The sequence below is a fragment of the Hyperolius riggenbachi genome, chromosome 1 (genome assembly GCF_040937935.1).
Source record: "Hyperolius riggenbachi isolate aHypRig1 chromosome 1, aHypRig1.pri, whole genome shotgun sequence".
In the NCBI taxonomy this organism is placed as follows: Eukaryota; Metazoa; Chordata; class Amphibia; order Anura; family Hyperoliidae; genus Hyperolius; species Hyperolius riggenbachi.
In genome coordinates, this window is record NC_090646.1 from 505,726,803 (window position 1) to 505,744,416 (window position 17,614).

The 17,614-nt window shown below is 40.2% G+C and overlaps 1 protein-coding gene across 19 annotated transcripts in view; it reads left to right on the forward strand.

Moving 5' to 3' along the window:
- Positions 1–17,614, forward strand: part of RIMBP2 (RIMS binding protein 2) — a 591,563-nt gene that overhangs the window by 522,251 nt on the left and 51,698 nt on the right. For 12 of the 19 annotated variants that reach the window (XM_068243476.1, XM_068243541.1, XM_068243461.1 and 9 more), the window contains 5 exons: positions 2,194–2,311; positions 6,611–6,763; positions 7,577–7,749; positions 10,229–10,397; positions 11,154–11,219. In XM_068243476.1, coding sequence (XP_068099577.1) covers positions 2,194–2,311; positions 6,611–6,763; positions 7,577–7,749; positions 10,229–10,397; positions 11,154–11,219 — 679 coding nt within the window. The remainder of the gene's footprint in view (positions 1–2,193; positions 2,312–6,610; positions 6,764–7,576; positions 7,750–10,228; positions 10,398–11,153; positions 11,220–17,614) is intronic. The other 7 variants (XM_068243532.1, XM_068243619.1, XM_068243578.1 and 4 more) reach the window with 3 other exon arrangements.

The window sequence follows — 17,614 nt, forward strand, 5'->3', positions numbered from 1 at the left end:
CTCACACCCCCTTCCCTTTTAGTCTTGTGTGTGCCATTCTCCCTTCCCTGTTAGTATAGGTAGACTTGTGTGCTTTATTCCCACTACCCCTCCCCTTTAACTATAGGTAGCCTTGTGCTCCCTTTCCCATCCCCCCTCCTCTAACCTTGTGCTCCCTTTCCTATCCCCCCTCCTCTCGATGGAACAGCAGCAGCAGATTCAACACTCACCTTTCCAATCTTCCAGCATGAATCTTCATTTCCCCTTTGAGATTCTCTCCAACCAGCTGGCGTCTCTCACATGTGAAGCACCAGCATGTTACTCGCGAGTCACATGTGAGGGATCCCAGCTGGAGAGAGAGGCGCACGGCGGCTGACAGAGGGGAAATGAAGATTCAGCACTGGAAGCTTGGAGAGGTGAGTGATGAATCTGCTGCTTCTCCACTCAGCCCCCATGAAATGCTCTTTGTGCCCATGCTGAGTCCGTTGCCGGGCTTGAGTTGTGCTGGTGTTGGGGCAGAGGTTTGGGGGATGCCACATGTGGTGATCCACAGCAACAGCACGTCCGTCCCTGGTCACGGATAGGATCCTGGGCACTGGTAACTCCCCTGCATCCATCCTACAGCTGATATTTTGAAATATCTTGTTATACCTCACTTTTTTCATCTGCAGCCAGGTGTGCACTTCAGACATGGCACATGATTTAAAACCTGATTGTATGGAGCTGTAACTCTGCAGACGTCGCCACTAAGCACTAGAAAATTAAGGTACTAGGTAATCAGCTCGGCTGCCTGATTTGTTTCCTTTCCACAAAAGTGTGCAGTACCTTTATCGTTACAGAAGTCAAGCCGTCTGACTTGGTGACTGATAATCTGTAGATAGAAAACTAATACTCATGTCTCCCATATGGCTCCCACTGGTCCTTGATCAGCATCTTCAGAGATCTAAAACTGTTCTTCTTTCTTATTATTGATATAATCAATAATTATTAAGGGGAACTTTCAGTTCAGTTAATATGTATATCTGTGTATTTTGTGTGGTGTAAGCCTAGGAAGCTTAAGGTTTACTTGGGCTGGTAGTGAGAATGGCCTTGCTACCTACTGGCTTCTTGGAGACATCTGTAATGAAATCTCCATCTTTAGTCCATTTTTCTTGCTATTATTTCTGAACTCTATTGAGTCCATTCTGCAAAATTTCAGTTCCTGTTCTACCCTATTTAATATAGAATATTCTACAGGAGACTAGAAGATCCTGAAAATGGCCTTTACAGATATGCAGGCCTGGGAAAAGTAAGTGTAGAGATTTCACCAGTAGAGACCAAAGGACTTAGGAAACCAATAGGTAATTAACCTCTTCAGCCATTAATGTCAAGATGAAATATAGGCTTTAGGTGAGGTAATCCTTTAAATTAGGGCTATCGAACTCCGGTCCTCGGAGGCCAAGTTTCTCACACATTTTTGGAACAGGTGAAATTAATTGATGGGACTGAATCAGGAAAGGTGTGGTCCATCAGGTGGAACACATTTCTCCATTTCTCAGTCCATACTAAACACTCGCATTGATATGGCCCTCAAGGACTGGAGTTCGACACCTGTGCTTTAAATCTTCAGTTATATATAACGTTATAACCCTATTAAACTCAGAGCATTAAACTAACACAGCCTCGTAAATAACGTCTGTCGGCGTGAAATGGCCTTCAGGCTCACTTGCACCCACTGTTTGTTTGTCCTTATATATGCGGTATATCGGTCTCTGATGCCTTGTCTTTTTTGCATATAATATGTACCCACAGGAATAAACTTTGCATCTAAGTTTACAGTTTAGCCGTGCTTTTTTTCTCTATTGCAACATAAACTCACAGTTTAATGGCTGAACACCTACCCTCCCCCCTCCTCCCCATCCTGGTAATACTATTTTCCTCTGTTTATGTTGTATTGTTTCTAAGATACAGAATTACGTTTGTCTAATGTACATTTGGTTTCATAGATATTTACATTTATTTTTACAGCTTTTCTTTTTCTTCTTCTTTTTTTCTTATATAATGGATGTAAAAGAGATTACCCACTGGGAATATTAATATGTATCTTTCAGCTAACCTTTTAGTTAAAATGTGTTTAGTTTCCTTTAGAGCTTTTGCTGTAAGCTTTAGTGAATACTTTGCCTAGTTCATATTATTCTGCACAACAGATTGGTTATGGATTCTGTCTGTGTTTAGCTTCTAGGTAATCACTCCAGCTTAGGAAGATCAGAGAGAGCGGACCACCCAGCACAGCGGTTCTCACATGGTAGTACAGTGCCACAAAGACCGCGACCTATGATGGTTCCATCCATTGGTTAGTTGGCTAGAGTGTTGTGCCGTTTATGTGTTTTGTCGTAAATGTAGGTGGTGTGGTTTTTGCCAATACTTTTAATAGAAATCAATATTTACTACCTTCAGATTTGTTTTTCCTTATTTCACTATATTGTAGGCGTGAGGCTAGGGAGGAAATGTATTATATGAAATAAATGTCTCTTATTGTAAAAAACACTTTGTAGAGCAATAAAATAATTACAAGTTTTGAAATTAATGTAAATTTAGTGAAATATAAAACTGAACAAAAGACATCCCAAGGATAAACTTCTGCAAAAAAACAAAAACTAAGTGCTTTTAATACATATGTGTTTTGTAAGACTAGTGTCTGCACTGACTCCCAGGAAAGTTGTAAAAACTAGAAGTACAGAAAGCATACATTGATTATAGGTCATTAACTAGAGTTAGTGTATCTCCTGCCTAAACTATCTTTCCATGTAAGGCTACGTTCACAGTGGTGTGTCGCAGTGTGGTGTAATGGTGTGCTGTATTGTAATGTACTGCAGGCAGTGCGTTACCGCAAAATGCAGCCAAGAGTGAAACTGTAACAAATAGTGGACCCGCTGCCAGTATGCATGTGGCAGCGGACTCCGCATTGCAAGCGGATTCTTCCGCGTCCTTACCGGCGGGTGGGGCTGTGCGAGTGCCGGAGTCCGCAAGTCCGGCGGGCTCCGTCGCAAGGTCGCCATCTGTGGGGTCGGCCGGTCCTTCCTTGGCCCATAGTCTCCGCAATATGCGTGAGGAGACAGGAACTTTATGCTTCCAGAAGGGGAGTCAGCTGACCAGGTCGGTCAGCTGACTTCAGTAGGTCCTTGGATTGAATGGGGCTCTGGGGCGGCGCTGGGCAGCTCTCTGGCTACATATAGGGCTTGTGTGTCAGTAGCAGGTTGTCTGCTGTCATGAATACTTCGGTGTTAGCGCTCAGACCTTAGTCCAGTTTCTTAGGTGTTGATACCAAGGACGTCTCACCTTAGATTAGGATTGTATTTGTATATTTACCTGTGTTTTGACTCTGGCTATTCCTGACTACTCTTTACTCTAATCGCTCTTGTACTTCTGCCTATCTGCTTCAAGTTGCCAACCCTGCCTTTTTACCGACTCTGAATCAACCTTCCGTTTCTGTACTGTTGCCGAACCTCTGCTTGTCTGACCTTTCTCCCTCCAGTAGAACGTCACCCACTGGTGGGTAATCTCTGAGGCTTGCCTCTCTGAGACGCCTGCCCTAGCAGACTGTTACTGCTAGAGGCTGAGATTCCTCTTCTGGTCTTTTAGAGGATCTCACATACGGGGTTCCCATTCAGAGGTAACCACACCTCTGAGGAATTGCTGTGTGGTGGATATGTCCACGATCTTGTGAATTGATACTGTATTTATTGTCATTACTGTTTTAGGTGTCCAAAGGTTAGTTACACTTGTATTATTGGGGATTCTGCAGATCATCAATAATCAGGTTACGTCTGTATTGTTGGTGATACTGCAGATCACCAGTAATCAGATCCTCTCTGTTCGCTGACACCTATCTTTGCAGAAACATACTTTTCATTGACTGTATGTTTTGCTGTACTTCACTATGTACTATGCAATGAATGGATAACATGCGGTGCCGCTTTCCCGTTTCTTTGCATTTCGTTTCCGCTATTACAGGTAATGCAATGCCCACTGTGAACCTGGCCTTATTACAGTTAGGCATTGGTGTCTGATGGCCCTCAGAGTCACAGGATCATAAGCTGAGCCTGCTGAAATGACACTGATTAGATGACTTCCTATGATGATTTGGATGTCTTCCTATGCCTATAGGTACATATAGAAATATCCCCTGACTGTTATGACAACAACCAATTTAAATATTTTCTCTTAATTTCAACAAAAGCAATTTGGTGCATGAAGTGTATAAAAAAAGACAATAACCCATATAAAAAAATATTAAAAAAACGATAATTTTACAACGGTCCTTAAAATATCAAGACAGGTGGCATTGGAATGTACCATTAAAAAGGTATCATTGGAATATACCATTAAAGAGCTTGTGTGCTTTGAACTATTCTCTTCACGAAGAGCTACATCCAGCTGAAAAATCCTTTTAGATTACTATTTATATTTTTTCCTTTGAAATGTACAAGTTGAACATAGTCATTCTAATCCTGGTTTACCTGTTGGCAAACATTTAAGCCTTGGAAAAATGATATATCACTTTGAATAAGACAGCACTTTACACAGCTAGTTACACTGTATGTCAATTAAATGTTGTACCTGTGTTCCTCCATAACTTTCATCTGTCCTCATTTTCATTCCAAGCCCATATAGCATTTGCTGTTCCTTCTGACACCATGACTGCCGTACGGATATTCACTCCAATAAGCAGAGGCTTTAAAATATACACTTAGTTTACAAGAGAATTCCCTAAATCAGCCTTTTCCACATTATTAAACTTTATCCCTGCTGATCAAGTTTCAATTTTGGTAGCTCTAAAAGCAAAAAAGTCAAAACAAATCTATATGTATTCAACAAAACTGAACTTGTTTCATTATGCTGTTACATTGACAACGTAGAGCCATTTACATGCACAATCAAAGATACTATCATTTTCATTGCATGCAGATTTATAGAAAGTGAATTGGATGCTATGGTCACAGAGACCTGTGGTCATAGGCACAATATACATGACCTACGTAGGCGCGTCACTGAGATCTAGAAGCAATGTCCCTAAATACTGACCATGAGGTGTTCCGGTGTGATAGATTCTTACTAAACTGACTTATTAAACTGAAATATTGGTTAAGCAGAGAAAATATCTTCTTCAGCACTCTGGGGAGAGATGTAGATGGGGTAGTGCATTGCAATTTAAACAGTCCATACATCTCTTGGCTACTTATATAATGTCGTAGAAATAACTTGTAGTAAACACAACATTCTGTAAAACACAGAAGTTTTGCATTCTAATTCCAATCCTTTGGAAGGGGATAACATCTATTGTTTTTCAAGTCGACCACTTTTTGAAAAACCAACCATCTTTATTTACCAAGTTAGACAATTTTATAGAGTCCATTTTTTTATAGCAGAAATAAGTCTGAATAAAACACACAGGGGAAAATTGAATAAGAGGATGGAATATGATTGGTTGCCATGTGGCAATACAGGCTGGTAAAAATTATTTTTCCCACAGGAAACACATAAAAAAGGTCTTTGCTAGGCTTCCCTTTGGTCTCCCTTGTGTACTCTGCTCTTGAATGGTCTACCCTCTAAGTACACGAATGGATTTAAGCAGCACACAACCAATTTTTCCATCAGTGCTCAGGTGGTCCTTTTCATCTTATTTGGATAGATTTAAACAATATCGTTGTAACCTTTTGTGGCATTGGACCTTCTTTGCTGCTAATTCAGTACTGTTTTAATAACACATTTATAATCCGGTGACAATGAACATTTTTGCTAAATCTAAAAAAACATTATTAATTTTTGGTCAAGTAGTAGACTTTTCACATAAGTAATTGTAGTTAGAAGTCAGGAGATTATGCTCATCCATTGTCGTTGATTTGGATGTATGCTTTTCTAAACCTACTACCTACTTTTAGGTGGATTTACAATATTTTGTGGTGGATTTCCATTACTGACATTGCAACTTATTAAAGCAATTCACTCTCATGGGAATTCATAAGTATAACATATCCATTCCATCCACTTGGAACATTTCAGAAGTTTGTCAAAGCCCAAGCGTGATGTTGCCAAGTCTCGTGTCCGTGCGTTATTCCAGTAGGATCACAAAAAGTTGAAAGTAATACCTGTGCTGCTTGATAGTCTGCCACTTTTTAGCAACACAGTCCCTTTACCTTTTAGCAACACAATCCCTTTACCTTGGGGAACCATCACGTTTTTATTCGCTATTGCTTTAGTGTGATGCTTTAAATTTAGCATGGTTTTCTTTTTTAACTTTCAGTGGTATCTTTTTTAATATTGAGGTCCAACTGAAAATTTGGCTTTGGCTACAAGTATACAGCTGAAATTAGGAATTTTGATGCATACCTTGCTTTGGCATTGCAGATAAGACTTGTATTAAGCAGCTTAAGTTTGGCCCAGTTTGAACAAAACACTTAAGATGTTAGAGTTTGCCAAGTGGTTACAGCAAGTTTGAGATGAACTGCTTAAAAGTAATGAATAGATCTACGGAACATAAGGAATGTGTTACAAGAAGAGACATCCAGTAACCTAAGGGCACCAGTCTCCACGGTCCTCTCTTCCAAATGCATAGAGCATGTTTAATAGCTCCTTCCCTTTTTCTCCTTAGAAATTACAATGGACAGTAACAGTGAAGGTGGTCGTTCTCGGTCAGGTAGTGAGGGAAATATTTCTCCCGTAAAAGAAGAATCTTATTATCGCAGCATGGGAGGACACAGGAAGTGGTCTCCGCACCGTACCAGGGCTTCTGACGATAGATACGGTATGCAAAATAAAACCTTCTTCCTCCTTTCAACCAAGATATGGTCTTAAATTCTTGAAGGCTTTTTGTCTATGCAGCGATGGTAATCAGGTAGTCTTTGGGATCAGCGCTTATTTTCTGAGAATGCTCTGTACAATAGTTCTTCTATCAGCAAAGCTTTTTTAGATTAGTGGTGCCTTGCAGATATAGAGGAATAAACAGAAGAAAATACAAAGATCCTTGTGATGGATTGAAGACTTTGATTTGTTCAGTCCTTCTTTAATCTTTAATGTGCTGTGTAATCAGCCATCACTTTTGCATGCAATGCGGCATGTCTATAGGGCTTACAGTGCACTTTCCCTCCATGCCTGCACATCTAGATTGTCCCAGTTTAGGGGAAAGAAAGGTAGGATTGCACCAACTTCATGTCCATCATCGCCATTCAGCCATGCTGTTTGTGTTGTTGTGTAATATCCTGCATTGCATGCACCTTTTTCCATTGGCTTTTATATCTAACAAAAGTTTGTATGTGAAAATGCCTGATATCCAGCTGTTGCTACAATGGTTATGTGTGCTCCTTACATAGTGCTTTATAATTAACTGCATTATTAACCAGGCTTACTGTGCAACACCTTCTACTTTAGCTGATGCTGACCATGCCTCAGTGGTATGGTCCACCACTGGCTTTCAAGGTTATGTTTTCTTGATGAATGTTTTGTGATGCGCACTGTGTTTTGTGTAACAGTGATATTCACTCAACCTGAAGTGATGAAGCGAATGGCCAATATGGTGAGCATGCAAAGACAGTTGTATATATTTTGAACATTTCTTCAGATAGTTATGGCAGCCGGGAGCAGATGTATGAGGAATCTGAAACGGATGGTGGAATGGAGGATTATCCTGTACGAATTTTTGTGGCACTCTTTGACTATGACCCAAGGACCATGTCTCCAAATCCAGATGCTGCAGAAGAAGAGCTTCCTTTTAAGGAGGGACAGATAATTAAGGTGACACTTTACACATATCCATATGTTGCATGCAACTCTACAGAGTCCATGTTGACAATGAGGACATTTGTTTATTGTACAGCATCTTGAAATATATATATTTTTTTAAATCTATGGCCCATATGCAATTCACTTTTTCTCCTGAGTTTTCGCCTAGGTGATATTTTCACATCTTGTCATAAAATGCCCTTTAAACCACCAGCAAGCAATACAATCCTCAAAATAATTTTGGTAGTGCTATTTTACCAACTTTTAGGTACTTTTGAATTTTAAAATACTTAAACGTTATTTCAAAGAGAATTTGAAAATTATCCCCTAGGAGATAACTCAGGAATAAAAGTTAATCGCAAATGGGCCTATGAAAATGTATTAGGTCAACGTGAGTCATTGATTCTCAGCACATAGCAGCAAACACTGGTCACAGAACAGTCTCCAGAGGATCTAAAACTGAGGTGTCCAGGAATATAGTAAATTATTAGTAGCTCAAACATTTAGGTGACTGGACTTCACCCCCAATAAAAGAGGTGAACTAGACACCAGCTGAGTGGCAGGCTGGGACTTTTCCCAAATCACACAGTGATGAACTGTAAGACCACTTGTGTCCCATTATAAAATGTGATTGTTTAGTCCACACTGCCTGTGTCATGGCAAAGGAACTTCAAGGCTTGATTCAAATTTTCAATTAGCTCAAGAGAATGTCTGAGGAGAGAATATTGCTACTGGTACTGAAACCACACAATAGTTTTTTCTTTAGCAAAATATAACATTTCTTCAAAGACATAAGTCTCCTGGATTTTAGAAATTAGTAAATCTCTGAGTGGGGAAGAGATTTTCATGAGTCAGCTAGGAGCACTTTCCCTGCATTGCAGAAGTGGCCCAGAAATTCATTTTGGTGCTTATGAAGAGATGGCACCTGCTTGTGAAATAGCGCCACACATGGGTCCGGATCCACCATCATCTCCAAAACATCAGATGCATTTATTATAAATCTGAGGTCAGGTCCCTTCTGTACAGAGTGTTCAAAAAGATGTGTTTGAACCTGGTCAATTGGACAGGAAAGTCATTATGCTTCCCCAAATGAGACCAAATCCAGTGTCAAAGCTGAAACAATCTAAACGCTTAATTCAAGGCAATTTGGTGTATTTCTTTCAGGACTTTTCAAAACTTTGCACCAGTGTTTCCCAACGCGATAAAAAGCATAAGCCAATATTGGGAGATTTTTGGGGGTTTTTTTGCATGGGGAGGAAGACTAAGAGGAAGCTCCAGACAAGTACTGTTAAAAGATAATAGAAGAGGAGGTAATCAGAGCTAAACTTGAAGCTTCAGAGGTGCAATATTTCACATTATTAACTTTGTAAAGCTAGTCCAGTAGGAGATCTGCACTGGCAGGTTATCCTCAATTAAATTGGGAACACCCATACTCTCAAGCACTTCCAAAGGTAAAGAGTTGTTCTGGTAACCCTGGGCCGAAATCTATTCCATATGAAGGTTGAAGGGCGGCCATGAGCTTAACCTTTGCTACACAAGTCATATTGTTGGACACAAAAGAATAAGTCCTGCTGATGTCTTTGGCTGCAGTAATATCTGGATCACACACCTGAAACAATCATTTAGCTCAGTGCTGTCCAACTTTAGCAGGGTGTGTGTCTAGCACCGGATTTTTTTGGCTGGAGGAGGCAGAGCGTCAATGTCCTGGCTTTGGGGAGCAGAGCCAAGCGCAAACGAAAGATGGGTCTGCCAGATGAGGGGATCTCACACAAAAAATAGCCTGTGCAAGTGAGTGCGGCCTGGGGGCCACATCCGGCCACCGTGCCGCCATTTGGACAGCCTTGATTTAGCTAATCCACTTCGCCTTCAGCCAGAAAAAATAATTTATCTGCATGCTTGTTCAGGATGTATGGCAAAAGTAAAGTATTAAAAGCAGATCAGTAGGACAGGCAGGTAACTGGTATTGGTTAAAAGTAAACAAATATGGCAGCCTCCATATACCTCTCAGTTCAAGTGTCCTTTAATTCTAGCAATACACAGAGCCAAACTTTTTCTCTGTAAAAGTGAAGCTTTCTTTTTTATATGCAGACAAAGCTAAGTACTGCAATACATGTATAAACAGTGGAAAAGTTCCAAACTCAAGCAGGTAAAACACAACTATAAAGGCAGTATATCACCCCTCGTTCCTTCCTCACAACCACCCCAATTGTTCCATTTTAGTCATCTTATTTTATATGTTATTTGATTGTCACTTTTCTGATTTGTTGAGCTTTATAGACCATTATTTGATAAATGTTTTTCCTTAACTGTTTTATCCCACCGCCCTCTTTTTGTCATTCTGCAAAACAATTAAAACAAGTCCTCTAATGATTTGTTCGTAAACAGGCTATTAAAACACACATGGAGAAAAAAATGCATAGTTTATCTGTTTTCTTAAATTAGTCTTTAGGAAAACATTGTACCCTACTTGACTAAAGCAACTTACCTGCAGGTTTATGGGGACAAAGACTCTGATGGTTTTTACCGTGGTGAAAGTTGTGGGCGATCTGGCTTTATCCCCTGCAATATGGTCTCTGAAATTCAGGCTGATGATGAGGAAATGATGGATCAGCTCCTCAAACAAGGATTTTTGCCATTAAATACTCCAGTGGAAAAAATTGGTAGGTAATATATTTTCTTAAACCCTGTGTAACCTTTTTTTATATGGTGCTTCACCTTTTTTGATGCATTCTCCTAAATTGGAACACTTTCAGGGGCTCTTGGTTTCTACATATGTTATGTATCCCTTTTATTTGGAATTAGTAGTGCGTACTTCAGGGATAGTGCTGACCAGATCCTTTTATAACACAAACCAAGATGGAAGAGAGATGACTTGGGTGAGCTGTGGCCTCCTTCTTGGCCAGAGCTGTGGCCTTCTTCCTGATTCTACATTCCTCAACAGTATATTCTCAGTGTTGTCAGCAGTTAGTGATAACCTCTTGATTTGTGATGCCTACCTTGTAGGTTTTTGCATCTGATCATAGCATCTGATTTTCTTCTCCAAACTTTCTAAAAAAAACAAAAATGGAAAACGTTACTGTGCTCAAAACAAAAAACTAACGATAATAAAAAGGAGAAAAAGAAACTGAATTGAGTAAAGTTTTACATTTTTACTAGAGCTTTTTACTCAGACAAATTTGTGAAACATTTCAAAGCACATTTGTTAGATGGTGATTATTACTACTGTACGTGTGTTTTGGTAATTTTTCTGTGAATTTGTAAATTATTAATTCTTTTTCAGTTTGTTTAGGAAAAAAAAAAAACATAAATCAGCCACATTCACTATCCAAAATGAGCGTTTCTAGGTTGACATTAGAACTCTGAATAGCTTCATATGTTCTCCTCTTCTTTTATTTATATGCATTCCTTTCCTGAAGTCAACTGTGAACGTTTCAAAGAGAGCTCTCGCTCTGTACACCGCAGATCCAGAAAGTCTAAACGAGGTCTGTGCTAAGAAACCCTAATTTCTTCAGTTAATACGCTAGCTGATATGACCTGTGTAAACATACTATGTTTCTTGTAAGTTGACTAACAAGCACGTTTTGTCCTTCAAGCTTGCATCATTTCTAGGAAAATTTCATGGTGTTATAGCCACCTATTAGTCCGGAGCTACCATGACTTGATTGGGAAAAAAAACTAGTGAACCCTAAGAAATATTTTGAGTGTTTCCATGCATGAGATCTGACAATCATCATAGAAAAATAGCCAACAAAATTTAGCAAGGTCATGTTGTTATTGGCTTCAATGATCAAGGCAAATAATGGAAAATTCGGTAAACCCTTGTGTCTGGTAAACAAACTTTAATCAACTGCTAATTAGACATGCACAGTTGCTATGTGGTTACCTATACATGGAACTGCCTCATTTCTGATCTGTTTTCCTAAGTCTTACTTGAATGGGCTGCTTCAGATCCACAGAACATACTTTCAATACTCTATAGTTTTGGAACTCAGAATTGTTGTACGATGGGCGTTCATCTGCTGGGTCACCAAAATTTGTTAATATACATAGAAAATAACCGGCACTCCAAGCAGTAGTGATGCTTATATTTGTTTATATTGTAAAAAAGAATTTGCATACAAAAAGATGGCTTTTACATGCAAAGAAATGGCTAATAAGACAATACACAGTGGGCTCTGTGTGACAAAGAATGGCCCAAACAATGGAATCATACATGCATGACAATCAGCTAACACAGCAGGAGATATACATGACAATCAATGAAATGCACAGAGATAAACAGCTGCTAGTAATAAGATACAATGCTTCCGCCCAAGGCAGATCAAACAAATAGGCTGCTAGCAGCAGTGAAAGAGCTCTAATGATTGACCAGATCAGCAAAATAAATTACCCTGACAGCGCTGTTTCGTCTAATCTTTCTCAAAGGGTAAGAGATCGTCCCCAGGTGGTGCTGCACCGTTCACATGTACGCCCGCCGGTTAAATGGTACTCTACACTCGCCTGCATCCACGCCAGACACCGTGGGCCGGCCCATTGACGTCGATGACGTCACGCGGCTTCCTACCGCGGCGTCAGTACGTCACTTCCGGTTCCCCTCCATTGGGAACAGGCACTGCCATCCACATGGGGCCAGCAATTGCCAGCCACAGTATGGGAGGCAAGCGCCCCCTATCCCAATGGTGGGACCAGGTATTACACCAACTGGATACATGTTTAGAGAAATTTAGCATACAAAAGGCGGGGGATAAACAGCTGTGTAATAGAGCGGTGTCCGGCTTGTCAAATCCTGTCGGTGTCTGGTCGTGGAGGCACAGTGATCCTACGGGTTAAACAGAAAAGAGAAATGTTAAAAACATGTAACATGCACCATAAAAATGGGGGGGCAACCTTTTAAATCATAATAGATGTCTGGGACAGAAAACAGGGGTTGAATGTCACCAAAATTTGTTAGCCACCTGTTTGAAGAGGATAGGGGCATCACAGTGTATTCTTGCTCTATAGGGACACTTGCAGCTCCCCAGAACAGTAATTAACCACAAGGGAGTAATGAATGGGAAAGGAGATGGAAGACGCAAGGGTGTGTGGGGGGGTATCAGTAGAAAACAAAATAAGGGGAGAAGAGGAGACCCCAGAGCAGGAAGGGTGAAGGGTAAAAAAAGATTACAAAGAGTAGGATATCAGTAGAAGAAAAACCGTGTGAGAAGAGGAAACACATTAAGGGAAAATGGGGTGACACAGAAGAAGAAAATGAAAGGGGACAGGAGGAGGATATCATGGAAGGAGCAGTAGTTACAAGAGGAGAATGCTAATTTGGTGATTAAAAATGGGAATAGCAAAGGGATAGAGAGATAAGCATGATAATCAGGAGCAGGTAGATATCAGGAAAAAAATAGGGAAAGAGAAGAGGATGGCACTTAGTGGGAGAGGGAATGACAATAGGGAGAACAGGAGATGCTTGGACAAGTTAGTAGAACACCAGTGACAACAGGAAGAGGAAAGGAATTGGGAACAAAGAATTACCACAGTTGGGGGAGAATGATGTTTGTAGAGCTTTAGGGAACAAACAGGAAGAGGTGAAAAGACAAAGGAGAAGGACAGCAGGAGGTACAGACACTAAAAAAGACACATAAGGATGGAGAAAGATGAGAGCAAGAGAGCATAGAAAGCAGGCAAGGGGTGTATATTGGAAAAGGCAAACCAATTGGAACATAAGGAAGTAATCCAGAAAAAAAACAGAATAAAAAAAGAGATAAGAAGAAGGATGTCAAATAGTTAGTAATACTTGGGTGATGTGAGATTGGTTTCTTTAGGCCTCTTTCACAGTGGGATGGTGCGTTTGATGCAACGTTAAAGTCGCACAACGTGCCCCTAACGCAACGCATGTACGTTATAAAATTGGACATTATTTTGTACTATGTTATGTGTCTCTTGGAGCGCCGTTTTCATCACATACTGATGGAACGAAAACGGCGCATGCGTTACATTTAAAAAAAAAATAAAAACATTACTGAGCATGTGCAACACGCATAACGCAGCAAATGTACTGCTAAATGCACAGCATGCAGCACTTTCTAAATATTGCTACACGTTACTGACAACACAACGTGTGCACTGTGAATGTCGCACAGACTTTGCATTGCTGTGCGTTAGTCTGCGTTGGAACATTTTCTAACGTACAACTTTAACGTCGCACTGTGAAAGAGGCCTTAGGCTGTATACTCAATGGAAAGGTAATTTGTATGAAGTGACACATGAGATAATCCCATGTTAAGAAATTTAATCTTCTTCTTCTTCTTGTAGACTAGTGTAAAATATTATTCCTAACTTTTACACTGCTCCCGACAGTTGACGACGCTAACTACTCAACATGGCCATGCTCACAAGTTGCCGAGGTGCACTATATGCCCCATAAACTGTGCCTGCTCCTTTGGTGCCCAAGAATGCCCTAAGCCTTTTAATATCCCAGCAGTGTCCATGAATATCTCTATCATGGCTCACACCTGGAATAAGCTTTTGATGGTAGGACAAAGGGAGTAGCTCACAACATCGTACTATGAATTATCTCACTTTATCTATATAAAACCTCATAAGCACATAACAAGCAAAAAAATATTATAATATTAAGTATGATCAGTAAAGGGATGCTGAAATGAAACAAATTCCTTTGAGTCATTCTTTTGCTGAAATGTGCTGAATTGATATTATAGTTATAGAGAAGATTTTGCTTCAGATTTCCCAGAGTATTGTTACAGTAGATGACCTAGACATGTTTTAGTTTTTTTTACATAGAGTATGGTAATCACCTGTGGCAATTACATTTGTGGTAATTGCATGTTAATATGGTGGACTCTTTGCAATAAACTGTTAAGCAGAATTAAGTGCATTAAGGCTTACGGCACAATGAGTAGAGCGTAATGCATTGCGTGTGATGTATTGCATTCTGCTCTACTCATCGTACAGTAAGACTTTACACACGTAATTCTGCTTACTGCAGATTATTGCAAACACCCCATAGGCATAGAGAGATTTTCAAGGGCTAGTGATGCTTGTAGTCCTCACCTTAGGATTCTTTGCCATCTTCGGATCATGTCCCTAACACAAATGTTTGTTAGAGGTCTATAGCTGGAGAGTTTAGCAATGGTGCTGAATTTCTGTCTCCCAGTCTATGAACTTGTAAGGGAACCAAATAATGTTGTGACAGTATCGTTTTATGAGCTTTCAATCTCTCTTAAGGTGCTCTAAAAATGTTTTTGACCTTGCTGTTTACTCTTCAATTGAATTCAGGTAAGAAATGCCAGTCGCCAAAAGTTATTTTTTCTTATATGGCTGGGCAAGCGATACCATCGCCTGCTTGGTGTTGTGGCACAAATTTTGAACAGAAAACTGTTAGTCCAGTAATACAATAGTTACATTACTCAGCCAGTAATACTGTTCTTGAAGGGAACCCGAGGCGAGAGGAACATGGAGGCTGACATGTTTATTTCCATTTAAATAATGCACATTACCTGGCTGTTCTACTGATCCTCCACCTCTAAAGGTGCATACACACATCAGACTATAGTCTTTGGAAAATGAAAGATCACAGACCAATCTTACCACCCTTCATGTAGTATGAGAGCCATGCCTACACAGTCTATTCTATGGAGCTGAACTCCCCATCAGACAGAAATCTTTGCAAGATGCTGCACACACAGATGCTGTACAGACACAAAAGATCTGTAGCTGCAAAAGATCTGTTCCTGCCAAAAATCCATTCCTGCAAATTGCAATGATAGTCTCTGAGATCTGCAGATCATCATACACACATGATTTAACTGACATTCATTTGCAGATCAGATCCACCAGGATGGATTTTCAGATCTGCGGATGATTGCTTGATCTGCAGATGAATGTCAGTTAAATCATGTGTGTATGATGATCTGCAGATCTCATAGACTATCATTGCAATTTGCAGGAATAGATTTTTGGCAGGAACAGATCTTTTGCACATACTGATCTTTTGTGTCTGTACAGCATCTGTGTGTGCAGCATCTTGCAAATATTTTTTTCTGATGTGGAGTTCAGCTCCATAGAAAAGACTGTGTAGAGTATGGCTCTCATACTACATGAAGGGTGGTAAGATTGGTCTGTGATCTTTCATTTTCCAAAGACTATAGTCTGATGTGTGTATGAGCCTTAAGGCTTTAAGCCACACGTGTCAAACTCCAGGCCTGGAGGGCCAGATCCATGCCAGTGTTTAGGATGGATTCAGAAAGAGAGGAATATGTTCTACCTGATGGACCACACCTTTCCTGATTCAGACCCATCAATTCATTTGAGCTGTATCAAAAATGTGTGATGATCTCGGCCCTCGTAGGACCGGTTTGACATACCTGCTTTAAGCCATAAACCCTGGATAAGCATGCAGATCAGATGTCTATGACACATCTGACAAGAAATGCCAGGCACCTAGTGTTTAAAAGGAAATATGGCAGCTTCCATAGGTCTCTCACCTCTGGTTCCTTTTAAATAAGGGTGGTTTAGGAGGAGCCACCAACTGGCACTTGACAGCAGTATGGCTCAGGAGATTAAAACTGCTGTATAGCATAAAGTCTACATAATATTTCTGAAAGCCCCAGCATATTCTGGTATGATCAAACTTAAAGAGGAACTCCAGTGAAAATAATGTAAAAAAATTGCTTCATTTTTACAATAATTATGTATAAATGATTTAGTCAATGTTTGCCCATTGTAAAATCTTTCCTGGACATTTATAACATTGCCAAATGTTTACTGCATGCAGGTGATGTCAGTGGAAGTAGCTGCTGCTTGCTTTTTTGGCAGTTGGAAGCAGCTGTTATTGCCCACAATTCAACAAGGCTCCCACAGTGTGATGTCAGAACTATGATCCTGACATCACACTGTGGGAGGGGTTTCATCACAATATCAGCCATACAGAGCCCCCTGATGATCCCTTTGTGAAAAGGACAAGATTTCTCATGGGTAGGGGGTATCGGCTACTGATTGGGATAACGTTTAAAGGGTGCCACCATAGGCTGCAATAATAAAAGCTGCAGTTAGGGTGGGGGGAATTTGGGTGCATGGAGGCACCTGATAAAATAATTGGAATGTTGGATGCCTGGAAATTGCAGCTATAAATAGCGGTAGTCCTTCTTTCCATTGAACCCCACTTTGCGGCACCTTTTGAGTGGAGTGGTGATTAGTGGCAATAGACGGAATATTGGGAACCCGGAAATTGTGGCTATAAATAACTGCAGTAAAGGTGTGTGTGTTGGGGGGGAAGGGGGGTATTAAGGTTATGCACCACCAGAGGGAGTCTTAGGTTTAGGCATTGGTCAAGGGACAGTCCTGTGTGACAGTAGGGTTAGGTTAGGGCATAATTTACCGATATTCTCCTAGCTGCAATCCCCTCACCCAGTTTTCCAGGCACTTTTACTACATGTACACTTTTTCAAATGTTCATCTAAATGCACATTCTTCATCCTAAGTACTGGTAGGAGCAAGCTACTGTGCTTCCAATATAATTATTCTGAACAATCCCAAGTGCAAGGATATTGTAAGATCAACAATATATTCAAGTAAATGGATCCCTATTCATAGAAGTCTGAAGTTTTTATTTTTTTTATTGTTTCAAGGAAACATTGATGTAAAAGATTGAATAAGATCTACACATGCCATGTTGAGCTCATTGCAAATTAGGCCCCATCGCTCACAAGTGTAAACTCTTTTCCTTGACAAGGACTTTGTACTCTTTATGTAAAAGTTGAATACTTTTGTATGTAATAATATTAGACTGTGACATTGTTTAGCGTCACACATACCAAACCCTTTTTGTTGTCTGAATGAGTGTAGAACCTTTCATGCACAATATATTTGC